The sequence below is a fragment of the Lithohypha guttulata genome (genome assembly GCF_036872675.1).
Source record: "Lithohypha guttulata strain CCFEE 5908 chromosome Unknown scaffold_1, whole genome shotgun sequence".
In the NCBI taxonomy this organism is placed as follows: Eukaryota; Fungi; Ascomycota; class Eurotiomycetes; order Chaetothyriales; family Trichomeriaceae; genus Lithohypha; species Lithohypha guttulata.
This window is the reverse complement of record NW_027042750.1, coordinates 4,297,289-4,310,183: the sequence shown is the minus strand read 5'-3', so window position 1 is coordinate 4,310,183 and position 12,895 is coordinate 4,297,289. Positions and strand designations below refer to the sequence as shown.

General features: G+C 48.9%; 4 protein-coding genes across 4 annotated transcripts; 2 read left to right on the top strand and 2 right to left on the bottom strand.

Annotated features, from left to right (window-relative positions):
- Window positions 1–161: 161 nt before the first annotated feature.
- On the top strand, window positions 162–3,488 carry LTR64_001592 (uncharacterized protein; the record flags this gene model as incomplete). The annotated part of the gene is made up of 1 exon (XM_064895971.1): window positions 162–3,488. One exon carries the CDS (start codon window positions 162–164, stop codon window positions 3,486–3,488), a length of 3,327 nt encoding a protein of 1,108 aa, XP_064758658.1.
- A 510-nt stretch (window positions 3,489–3,998) lies between these two features.
- LTR64_001591 (uncharacterized protein) lies at window positions 3,999–8,108 on the bottom strand (the record flags this gene model as incomplete). The annotated part of the gene is made up of 1 exon (XM_064895970.1): window positions 3,999–8,108. One exon carries the CDS (start codon window positions 8,106–8,108, stop codon window positions 3,999–4,001), a length of 4,110 nt encoding a protein of 1,369 aa, XP_064758657.1.
- Window positions 8,109–8,588: 480 nt separating this feature from the next.
- LTR64_001590 (uncharacterized protein) lies at window positions 8,589–9,230 on the top strand (the record flags this gene model as incomplete). The annotated part of the gene is made up of 1 exon (XM_064895969.1): window positions 8,589–9,230. The coding sequence occupies one exon, from the start codon at window positions 8,589–8,591 to the stop codon at window positions 9,228–9,230; it is 642 nt and encodes a 213-aa protein (XP_064758656.1).
- A 375-nt stretch (window positions 9,231–9,605) lies between these two features.
- LTR64_001589 (uncharacterized protein) lies at window positions 9,606–11,955 on the bottom strand (the record flags this gene model as incomplete). Its single annotated transcript, XM_064895968.1, has 2 exons — window positions 9,606–11,865; window positions 11,921–11,955. 2 exons carry the CDS (start codon window positions 11,953–11,955, stop codon window positions 9,606–9,608), a joined length of 2,295 nt encoding a protein of 764 aa, XP_064758655.1.
- Window positions 11,956–12,895: the final 940 nt, after the last annotated feature.

Below are 12,895 nucleotides of genomic sequence, written 5' to 3'. Positions count from 1 at the left end.
AGCCTGGCAGTCATGGCACTGCTCTATAGCTTGGACTGTCTTGCTGAGGCTGCTCACATAGCTGCCTCGAGCATAGAAGATATACCTGATGATTTGAGTGGTATTTCTTGTCTATTTGACTGTGTCACTCGTGAAGCTGTGCTCATCCGAGATCACCCACCATGACCGACTGCGAGACTACATTCCCAAGCTGCGTCTTACCGCCAGTCACGAGGCGCTCCTGTTACGGTACCGTTCACCACGGTCGTGTCGCCACTCCCGCACCGGCCTACCCTGATGTCGCTATATGTAGGTCGAAGAGCTCGATACCAATCCGTCTGATTAGGCGAATCACCAGAAAACCCGAGAACGACTATGATCCTGACACAATTCCTGTTCTATCGAGGCGTGAGCAGCGGAAGGCCGAGAAGCGGGAGAAACGTAAATTGGAGGAGCTGGATGCATATCAGCGGAAGCAGTTTCAGGACCGAATCTCTCGTCAACTCGAGGTGAACCAGAATACCCGCGAAGCACACCACTCTCAGCCACAACCTAAGCGGTCAGTCAGGCAAAAGGTCAAAGATACTCTTCGCAGGTCCGTACACTCTTCCAAGAGAGTGCCGGCTCAAAGAGCACCTCTGACACCACAAGATATTGCTGCTCCGACACCATCTCAACCGCCTCATGTCAATGATTTCCACTCCAAGAACGACCTTCGAAGCTGGTTTCACCCTTCTGATGTTGAAGCTGGACCAGTGTCTGCAACAAATGTGCCTGAACCTTACCTTGCAGAGCTTCCCGCCGCTGATGTGCTCTCACCACATCCTTTCTTCCACAAGAACTTTACAAAGCAGGACTTGGAGGATCACATAGATGTTGATACACTCCCCCTGCCCGTCAGGTCACCTTCGCCATGTCTATCATCCTCTACCCCTCGCCGTGGAATTACCATTAGCGAAACTCCAGCAACCTTGCCGGTGACGACCTTCTCCAAGCAGATGCAGTGTGACTACTGTCATGGTGCTATCAAAATGAATGGTTTTCACTATGCTTGTGCTTTGTGCAATGGTGGTGACTGTCTCTACTGTGCCAACTGTGCGCACGAAGGTCGTACCTGTCGGCACGAATTGGTCGAGAAAACACGTAACATCAAGAGGCATCCGACCAATCCAGGAACTGGCGTGCACAAACCACTGTCGCTGAACCACAAGCCATCAGACTTGACTGAAGACAAAGAATCTGCTGTTTCTAGCGGTCATAGTGTTCATTCGGTCGACCCTAGCACTATTCCAATCTCGAAGACACTTGAGGATATAGCCATATCAAAAGGATTCGCATCGTCCAAGAAAGGGAAGGAACCAAGTCAATCCTTGCCGTTACCTATGGTCACCTCGGAAGATATCTTCCGCGACTTTGAGACGAAACGCAGAGAGCAGGACATCGCTTTCCGAGAGAAGGAAGTCACGTTACGTGAGCGAGAAGCCATCCTTAGAGAGCGAGAAGCCTGGTCGGCATCGAAAGAGCGCGAGGCCACGCTTATGCAGCAATACCAGACTGCTGCTATGCTTCAGCAACGCGCCGACCTTAGTGCTCGTTTTACTTCCAACTCCCCAAGCTCACAAAGTCAATTCTATGGGCCACCCATTTCTCGCTCAGGTTCACAGGTCTCACGTTCTTTCGCTCGACGCTTGTCGTCATCTGCAAGAAGCACTGCTTTAGATTTCACCGAGCAAGCAAAACCGCCTCAAGTCGAACGTCTTCCATCACAAGCTGCTTCGGATGTTGCGTTTGCTACCATTGAAAGTGAGGAGACACGAATTCGAACGCACGCCAACTCGAACAAGCGCAAGTCAGCAGGCTCAGTCAATCGCACTTCAGACTCTGTCACGAACAACAAGATACAAGAGCAGAATCGTCGTACACCTTCGAATAGAAGCGTCGATGAGCCTGAAGAGGATCAAGAGAGTGAAGAAAGCGATACCAGTGCCTCAAAGAGACAGAAGCATGAGGCTAGTGCTGAGCCACAGAAACTTTTTGCTTGTCCTTACCACAAGCATGATCCTGTTCGGTACGCACAGGGCAACACTACCGAGCTACATTATCGTGGTTGCGTCAAAGGCTTGTTTCGTGACATATCTCGTATGAAGCAACACTTGAAGCGTGTCCATCACTATCCTGGCTTCTACTGCCGACGGTGCTTTGAGGTATTTGATACCAACGACAAGCTGCAGGATCACTCTTCATTGCCGGAGGCCTGCGAACCAAGAGACTGCCCCTATGCTGAACGAATCAACGAGACGAAGCAAGTCAAGATTCATGTTAAACGTCCAGGCAAGGATCCAAAAGATCTATGGTTCGAAATTTTCACAATCATCTTCCCTGGATCACCATTACCTGATAGTCCCTACATCGAGAGAGCGCAGTCCCGTGGCATCTACTCAGAGTTGCTCGAGCAATTCGTCGAATTGTTCAATCGTAAACTCGACATTGCATCGCAATCTCGGCCATGGCTTGCTTCAACACCAACCCGTGACTTCCTTAATGGTCAGATGTTACAAACAATGCAGGAACTACACAATAGCGGCACGAGTACCTCCGTCAGACATGCCTCACTTCTTTCGTCGCCTGTCTCGACGGCGTCCGGTTCAGGGACCCGCCAAAGTTCTCGATCGTCCAGAGAATCTTCTTCTGTGCAAGAGCAACAGACGTCAGTCTCGTGTTCCTCTCAACGCAATCGAGGAGTGCCTAGGCCGGCATTGATAGTTTCTACCACCTGTACTACACAATCGTCAGCTCCATTGATACATTCTTCTAATGCCGTGCGATCTCGACAGAGCTCATCGTTCCCAAGAGTACCCACGCACGTTGGGGAAGACCTTGGATATGGACCAGGTGGCGAAAGCTGGGCATCCGGGGACGATGTTCGCCTCATGTCCAATGCTCCACCTCTCGAGCCTTCCAGCGCAACATCTACGAGATCGACAAAGAGTGTCTCATTCGCTCCTGCTCCTCAGGAGTGGAGGTTGTCCAGCAGCCCAGATCCAAAAGCGGCAGAACTGTCCAATCTTGCTGGCTTTGACTGGCACGACGATGCACTCCTCGGCCCAAGTACAAGCTCATCTTCCGAACAATTGCCATTCTCTTCGAAGTCGTACCAACCACGACCCCGGCACTCTAGAACAGACTCGGCATATGGTACCATGAGCTCAGCACAAGCATCACAATCCTCTCTAGCTCAACCCAAACCGCAGTCTTACCAAACACAAGCAAGCGCGTTCGACCTGTTTCACAATCAGCAGCCGCAACAACGACAGCAACAACTGGCATACATTGACCCACGAATGCTGTTCGTCAATCCATCCGAACTCACTGCACCAATGTTTCCCGGCGTGAGCGCGGATCTACAGGCATATCTGAACAGAGATCTGAATACCTGCGAATTCGGCGGCCAAGCAAGTTTCGACGTGATGCAGGTATCGCAGCGGCAGGAAAGGCATGTGGAGCGCTAGCTGTGGTTCTCTCATCGGTTCAAGCTGATCGTTGGTTTATGAATTAAGATTCATGGTTTTCTAGATTATTTTGAGCGTTTATTGGAGTTGGCGATATCGAGGGCTTTTGTTATCTTCGTGTAGTAATGTGAACTACTTTTGCATTCTTTCACGACAGCTGCCTTTGAAAGAGACATTCGTGCCCGGCGACTTGGCCGTCCCCCAATGGTTATGATTGTTACAGAGATGCCTGCATGAGAGTAGCTCTCACATCTCTGCATGTCTATGCTTTGTACTATTGGTTGCGCGCAGACTCAGACTCATCATAAAAAGTCAAAGACAACAAATAGAATGCTTATTAACACGACCACCCGACTACATAAACTGCATGACCGACCACGCACAAATTTTCGCCAGAAGCCGTACGGAGTACACATACCCTATCCAAAACCCCAGGCTCCACGGCCACTACAGTCGCGCTTTGCCCTTATCGCTTCTCTTCTTCCCCTCAACAGCATCGAGCGTGGTCTCCTAAGCCACCAGATCAATAATTCGCTGTCTCAGATCCGATGCGAGAACATAATTAGCCTGGCCGAGTTCTTGTGCGCTGAATCTTTCCGTCACGAAAACGAGTAGTTCTTCGACTCGTTCTTGGCCAGCTTCACCGCCGAATGGGCCCTGGCCAGCACGTGTGAGGCTGACTTGGAGCCAGCGGTCGATGACGTAGAGAAGGTCGCTGAGGATGATTCTGCGTTCTGTGGAGGATGTGGTGGGTTGGTTGGTGGCGAGGTAGATGGTCTCTAAGCTATCATAGATGAGTTCGTAGGACGTTTCGGTTTCGAAGAAGAGGTCGGGGACCCAGTGGTTCATTGAGAGTTCGTTTACGTTGGCCTCGACGTTTCCTTGAAGGTGTTGAGTGTTGTAGCGCTCCAGCATTTCTATTAGTGTTGGTACAGGGAAGACTGCTTCAGAAGATTTGAGTCTATGAGCCACTGAGCGGATCTCTGCCACCACCTGATCGAGCGGCACAGCCACGTTTTCTTGACCTCTTTGGGCTTCACCGCGTTGCGATTCCTGCGCATATTGTAGTGCTGCGACATGCGTTGCTTGAAGAAATTGTGCCCAAGTGTTCTTGATCTGAGCCGCGTCTCGATGGTCTGCAATCGCATAGATGTACAGACAAACATCGTAGTATCCAGCGCTGTCAGCGAACCTATTGAAAAGATCTGATATTGACAGCATTGGTCCATTCAACTCGTTCATGACTTCGGCGCGTTTGTCACCTGTAAGACGGGTATCGTTACTCAATCGCTGAAGAATGTCATCTTGTATATTGGCCACCTCAATAAGAGTATTGATTTCTGTAAGAAGTTTCTGCTTAGTCTTGCGACTCGCAGCGTTGTTGTTCGTTGTGAAAGCTGACGCATTAGCGCGTGCTCGAGACAAATACTCGATTCGTTGATCGAGCTTGATATCCGTAAAGTCAGATTGTGCCAAATTGAGCTGTACCTTGGCTGCCTCATGAAATTGAGAATTGTTGCCATAATATCTCCAGAGAAGATCAGCATATCTGACGTCTTCAGATGCCCTTCGCTGTAGATAGGTGACTATGAAATCGGATACGGTGTCGGTGCTTAGCAGACGTTCGGTCCAGCCTTTGGTCAAGTACCAATCGAACAGGTTGGTTAGGAAAATTTCGTCCTTTGAGTGAGCGATGACTTCATATGCTTCGTCACGACGAATTGCAGCAATTGAAGGACGTCCGTCAACGAATGGTGGACCGTTTTGTATATTTGCATCGATAGCCTCCAGGACGGTATGCACCAAGCTGTAGAACTGTGTTCTCATCTCAAACTTCTCTCTGCGTGGATCGTTCTCTGGTTTGCCATCCGAAACCCAAGCTTGAGCCTCATTTGTTTTATCCTTTCCGGAGGCTACACGCAATGCAAGCTGAATGGCACCTGCATGAAACTCAAGCTCTTTGTATACTGTGACAGCTTGGTCTAGTTCCTTGTACGGCAAGCTCGCGGCGACCTTTTCAAAGAGTTTCAAACTCTCGTTGAGGGCTATCCTTGACGCCTCGACATTAGCTCTTGACTCTTGAGCACGTTTCCAGAGCTCTGTGGCTTTGAAGATGACCGCGTCGTCAGCGCTGCAGAAATTACCACACTTTCTCCTCAATGCTTCCGCGATTGTCTCAACGTTGGAGCCCTTCGCAATATTTCGATTCACTATAGCTCTTACGAGATCTCTGGCGATATCGATCCCGACTTCAGTCGCAACGAGATGCTCATAAGTCAAATTCATGAAGTGCTTCCTCGAGTCTTCTGACAATAGAGGTATTATCTCAACCACCTTCTCCTCGAAAAGCACAAGCACGAAAGATATTGCCTCGATCATCTCCGACAGGAACTTGACTAGTGAGGTCAAGGCTCGATGTTCACCCTGCAAAGCAATTTCATCGTCCTTGCTTGTCTGTCTTGTCAGATCGTCCGGGCCGCTAAGTCCGCGAATGAAGCTCTTGTTCGTGTCAAAGAACCTCTGCAACGATGTAAGATTCTCCTGCACCGCACGAAGTTTCTCAACCTTTACAGCAGAAACTATCTGAATGCCATTGACTGTTCTTTCCTGCTTTGCTATTGGCTGATTCCATGTCGATCTAATCAACCTGGACAAATACCTGACAGCAGCTTCATATCTTGGCGAGGGTCGGACTGCATCTATTGGGGCAGGTACAGCTGAAGTGAGGTTCTGATCTATGCTCGGTCGACCACCATATTCTATGAAGATTTTTCGTGCAGCTTCGAGAACTTCAGGATCGTTAATCCGTAGTTTTCGCTCCGAAGCTGTTTCAAGGCTTTGACCGCAAGCAACTGCAAGTGCATCAGCAAGGACTTCTTGGCGACCGTATTTTTGAATCAATTTCTGAATCTCGACTTGGAAGCCCTCTTGAGCTCCACCCTGTCTAATCAACGTTGATATGCTATCAACAAATCTCTTTCTGCGTAGGACATGCACTCCAGTATTGGTCAAGATTGCAATTTCTGGCACTGGCTCATCGAACTGCACGGCCAGCTCATAGCCAAACCCTTTTGGCATCGATGTCGCACCTCTATACGGTGTCTGCAAGCCAATGGCCATAACTTGACTATGAAGTTCTATCCATGACGAAGACTCGGGAGTGCCTTGTTGTGAACGTTGAAAGGAGACATCAGCTTGGGAGTCGGGTACGGACACAAAGAGATGCTCCTGAGAAGCGTTGTGCGAGCGCGAGATGGCGGCGAAGAAGTATCCTGGAGGGAAGCGATATGCTGATATGACTTGGGTGAGATAGGCATTTCTTTCATTGGGTTGAATTTGCACAGCATCATCAGGAGGAGGTCGTAGTTGTGGCGGGGTTCGTGTGTGATTTGCAGCAAGAGCTTGAAGTATTCTAGGTTCAGTATAGCTGAAAGTTCCACTGAGGTATATACGATACCCTTCGACAGTCGTCGTCATTAGAACCCATGCTTGTGTCTCAGCTTTACCAATCGCATTCAGCGATACAAGTTTTGTGTTGTCGGAAATATGACCGTTCTGTAGGGTGTAGTCAATGCTGCGATGTATTGTCTGAATGGTGATTTCAGCTTTCTTCTCAAGACTGTAGCCATCAGGGCTAACATAGAATGCTCGAATGGTAGACTTTGAGGATAGAGTGTAAAGGATATTTCGCGAGTCATCGATGTCCATCTGGGTAACATATTCAGTCTCGCCAGAAGTGAAGGATTTCAAGGCACCAGTAAAGGTGTCAAAGCGACCTTGAGTATGGTTGACGATAGAGCAGCGGCTCGCGAACCAGGAATCTTGAGCTTGATAGCGTAACTCACGCACTTCATTGTCCGTTTCACTGCTAAAGAAAACACGACCAGTCCTTGCAGAACTAACTATATTGTTGACTCTAAGACCCTTGACAGAAGCAGTAAGACCAGTCTGGAAAAGTGACAAGGCTGTAGTGGGTGCGCTTGGGTCCACGCCCAGTCCCAGTAACATGATCTGGTCAGTAGAAGCGAGCACGATCATGTGGTTGATGGATTCCAGGAACACACCCGGTTTCGGTTTGGCTAGCTGCACCGAGTCTATGTTGTATCTCTGGTCCTCGAAGCCGAGTAGCTCAGGATTGTTCTGAGTATAATCCCACAGATATAGGGCGTTATCGACTGTGACCCATGCATAGTGCAATTCAGCGAACAGCCCCATGTTAGTGGCCACGTTGGCGCGATTTAATTGTTCGAATATTTGATCAGGAATAACATAGTGCCGAAACCTCTCGAAGGGTGCCCATACAGGAGTTTTGCGTATATCATAGTTTTGAGCCAGCCGACCACCATATTCCTCCTCAAGCGAATTGGTACGTTCAACCGATCTCAAGGCCTCATTGACAGCTCGACTAGTTCTTTGAGCAGCAGTCACATTCTCTTGTGGACGATGTGAAGGCAGGGCTGCCTGACTCGGGCCTGTTCCAGAAATGGCTGCGCCTGCCTGGGTGTATCTTTGCGGTGCAGGTGTTGCAGTAAAGGAAGGCGCTGGAAGCCGAGCCTGGGGAGCGGGTGTGTTTGTATAGCCACCAGGGCCGGGTCGTGGAGGAGTTGCGTACTCGGCCATGGTGTGAGCCTGGCGATGCTCGACCGCGAAAACAAAGCTATGTCCGCATCGGTGGGCGAATCAACCAGAAGCGACGGCTTAGAGAATAAAGAAAAGGCAGACACAGATTTTGGCGACAGAACCTGACAATCTCTTGGAGGTATTTGTTGTGCGAAAGTTGTGGTTGCCAAACTATGACTTTGGCAAGTGCTTGGATTGGAAACTTTTGGCCTTTGCGACCGAGACGCGCCAAACGCGTCGGTTCAACTCCGGACCAGAAAGTTGCACTTGAAAGCAGCTTCGAGAAAGTCAACTTCTTCTTTGGTTTCTTCATCTTCTAAAGCTGCAGTACAATTCCATTGCAAGTCGGAAAGGGTTTGTTTTCGTCATTACGTCCTTAGCTACCAGTATACCTACCATCGTCTCACACATCAACGTATGACAGTTCCTTCCTCTCATTTGCCACTAAGTATCACTCTGTACCAATTTGAAGCATAAGAAATGGCTTCGTTAAGAACCGGAGTCGCTCAGACAGCTCTTAGAGAGACTAGGAGAACTCCATATGTCTGCCCTCAGTGTGAGCTTCGACAGATGAGGTTATCTCCTTTCAACGACCTGCCGCGACGGAAGCAGATCCGCTATTCCTCCACAGATGCCGCAGCTCCTCCCCTACTCGCAAAGATCAAGGGCGACCTGAAGACAGCCATGAGAGCCAAGGATACACCGCGCCTCAACGTACTTCGCGCCATGATCACCGAATACAATAATGCCTCTAAAACGAACACACCCATCAAGACCGATATCCAGTTACTAGCACTACTGAAGAAGAAAAAAGCTGCAAGTGAGGCTGCCGCTTCTGAGGCAAAGGCTGCCAACAGACAAGACCTGGAGGAGAAGAATATGCAAGAAATAAAGGTAATAGATGAATTGGCCGGAGAAGTAAAATTAGTACCCGACCAAGAGATTCAGGAAACAGTTTCAAAGGTCCTCGAAAGTCTCAAACAAGCTGCCTCTGGCGCAGATGTCAAAGCAGGAAATGTTCTCAAAGAACTGCTCAAAGCCGGAGGACCCTTCAATGGACGACCTGTCGATAATGCCCAGGTCTCCAAGATTGTCAACCAGCTGTTGACGGGTGGTAAATAGAGTTCTACCATCCAGGAACTTACGGAACAAGAAACAGACTCTATATTAAATTTATTGCCCGGCGCGGCAGAGGCGTTCAATGATCCAGTCGTGCGGAAACTGATGGGACTGAAGAGTGATGGGTCGTCGAAGTTTCGTGTGACGGCGACGGTAAATATCGGATCACTCACGAATAATGAAAGGTGTTTGGGAGTACGTCGCTATTGAGCGATCGGTACTATTGGTGTATATTTGCTTCTCTTCAATGTCAACAACACTTTTGCTTGTTAGCACTGCATTACGGCCACTGCGCTTAGATCAGCCATCTAGATATTGTACATAAAATTATCAGTTCTTTACTCCTCTGATTAGCCGTTCTAATATACTTTTTCCACATCACTTCTCACTAGGCTCCTTCCTCCGTCCCTGCCTACAAAACTCATCCCCCGTCCTCCCAGTACTATCCTTAACAACAGGCAACCCAACAAACTTATTACACCAATTCAGCACAACAAGACACCAAACCAAGCTATTCTCCGGGTTCAACACCCAATGACCCTCATCGCTAAACGTCAAAAACCTGCTCTCAACGCCCTTGTTCTGAAGCACATTGAATGCGCTCAAACCCTCAGACACCGTCAATCGGTAATCAAGATCATTATGTATAACCAGCATAGGCGTGCTCCATTCCTTAAGAAGTTCTGGGCTAGCAGGATCCCATTTCCTGTAATACTCGGGTTTATCCCATATAGTACCGCCCATATCGTGGATGGGGAAATACTGCTCTTCACTAGCGAGTTGGCCCATCATGCTGAAGACGCCGTCATGGCAGACGAGAGCTCGGAATTTGCGGCCGAGAGGATGCCCCTGGAACCAGTTCATCATGTAGCCGCCGTAGCTGGCGCCGAGCGCGACCATGCGCGAGGTGTCGATGAAGGAGAGATTCCCTTCAATGTATGTGATGCCTTTTTCTAGGTCGATGTAGGGACTGCCGCCCCAGTTTTCTTTGATGGCGTCGGTGAAAGGTTGGCCGTAGCCGGTGCTGCCTGTGGGATTGGGTGCGATGACTATGTAGCCTTGTTCTGCAAAGAGTGCTGGGTTCCATCGCGTGCTCCATTGGTCGTTCCAAGCGCCTTGGGGGCCGCCGTGGATTAGATAGGCTAGTGGGTATTTCTTGTTGGGGTCAAATGTGCTTGGTCGCATCATGAGAGCATGGACAGGATGATCTTTGTCGCCTTTCCACCAGAGGTGTGACACTTGGGATGGTGAAAGACCAAATTTTGTGTGTGAGAAAGAGCAAGATGAGATGAATTGAGTCGGAATTGGTGGGGTTGCTGACGAAGGAGGACCAAGCGTGATTACCATGAGCGTGTCTTGAATCGGAACAGCTGACTTTCGCCCATGTTGATCGTGGTGGTTTGTACTCAGAAGATAAAACAAGCTATTATCAACAAGGCTGTTGCTTGTCACAAGCAAATATGGAGTTTTGGGCACTGGTATGGCTTCGAGGATATAGTTTTTGTCAGTAAGTTGGTAGACACTGTCAGATTTACTGTTCGTTTCTGAACCCAATTCAAGAGCAAACAGACAGCCTGCACCATGGTGCTCTGCATGAATATAGAGGTATTGCATATCAGGCGACCAGAGCAGGGCTGATGGACTGAGCGACCAGAACTCGTGTTGTGGAATGTCCAGAATGTGATCCTGAGACTCAAATATGCGAGTAGTGAACTCGGGCACTTCGGACGAAATCGACTGCTTGACTGAAGCATGTACAATATGGTTCTTGTCAGCCTCGTAGCCGTCCTCTTGCATCTTGAGAAATGCGAAACTACCGTCAGAGGCAAAGACAGGTGAACTGGCCGCGCCTTCGTAGCCAGGAACAGAGATTTTGTGAGGTCTCGGCTCACTCAAGTCCATAAGGTCCTTTTTGGGGACCCAGTAAGCATCACATTTGGTATGAGTAGCTGGATTCAAGTCAGGATCTTTCGCAACGATAATCAGTCCTTCGCGGCCAACATCGAAGTGATCTGTTCCACCAAAGGGTGGTATGGGACACTCTAAACCTGTTCCCTTGAGAGCATTAGTGAAGCCAACAAGGTCATATCTTCCCTCTCGACCGTGCACACGAGCTGGCGCTCTTTTGAGGACTGCAGTAAAGATCGAATTTCGCTCTTTGGTAACATAACTGTCCCAATGCCGCACAAATGTAGCATCATACAGCTTTGCTGTTGTGTATGACTTCGGCGTGTCCTTTGGATTGTGCAGGCTGCCATCTGTGTTCGCTTTACCAGCGACAGCTACAGCTACCATTCCAGGTTCGATGGAGTACAGCTTCAGGTTCGTAACAGGACCAGCGACTGTGCCAGCTGTATAGGTCTTGCCAGGTGAGTTGATGTCAGCTACAATAAAGCTTGTATTGCCATTCTCGCCCTCCTTTAGCCACACAAGCTGACTACCTTCACCAACCCATCGTGGCTCACTCGCCTTGACATCGGTACTAACGACTTTTTGTTCACCAGTATCGAAATCAAACACTACAATCTCTGATGTCTTGCTATGGGAATCGAATGAGTATAGAGATTGTGTAAAGACAAATTTACGTCCATCAGGACTAGGGAATCCTGGTGTACGCCGTGGAGCAGTAAGAAGTTGCCTGGCAGGAATAATCAGTATTTGAGCTCTTTGGCCACAGGAAAGCTGCAACTGACTCCGGGCCGAACTTCTTAAGGGTCCTAATTGTCATGGTATTGGTTGTTTTCTACAGTGCCGCGGCGTCTGCCGATGATAAGGGTAATGTCTATGGTGATAATGCTGCTACTGGATAGTTCGCGAAGACACTGACTCGAGCTCTCCGTTTCGTGTCCCAGTCTGTTACAAGGGCATTTGGCGCTATTCTGAGAACAGTCTAGGCATCAAGCTTGGCGCCGAGGTCGTCCAGCATGCCTGCTTGTACATCGCCTTCACCAGCTGACACATGAACCTTAGCAGAGATCTAATCATTTCTCGGACCTTGGGATGGAATCAGCAGGAGTAGTGTTACATTGCTAAGGGAAACAGTTCGCGACGAAATGCCTGTCCTCCATGTTATGATGAAAGGCTCTAATGAAGCACCAAAAACGGCTTGACTATGTCGCCCTTCTTAATTACGTGAAAGACGACTTCGCCGCGAACTCGGCGTGTGATACGCAAGACCTACCCGATGTCTAGAGCCTATGCACTAAGGTCGAGTAATTTACTCGGGAATTTGCAGAAACCCCTTCTCCAAACGCTCGGGCAATCCACGATCCTCCTGTGTCTCGACTGAGATGAGAAGGTTGCTCTCCAAATGACTCATTCAACTTATCCTGAAGCTTTCAAGACAGGACCGATCAACGCACAATTTTTGGGAAGGTTTTCAAGCTCAATATATGTATTCGATCTGGTGCTGTGGGAAAGCACAGCTATGTGTATGCTTAAAACAACCAGCTCATAACCAGCCCCCAACGAAAGCAGATGACGCCAACATCCATGCTGAATTGAAATGCTTATCCTCCAGCGCCAAAGCTCAACACACAACAACATCAATTCCAGAATTGGATAGACAGAGAAAAAGGGAACGCTGCTCGTAGCAAGAGCTCAACTGAAATTTAACCCTTCGAGAAAGCCAGTAAGTGTCCGTACTAAAAACATGTCCTTAGCACTTA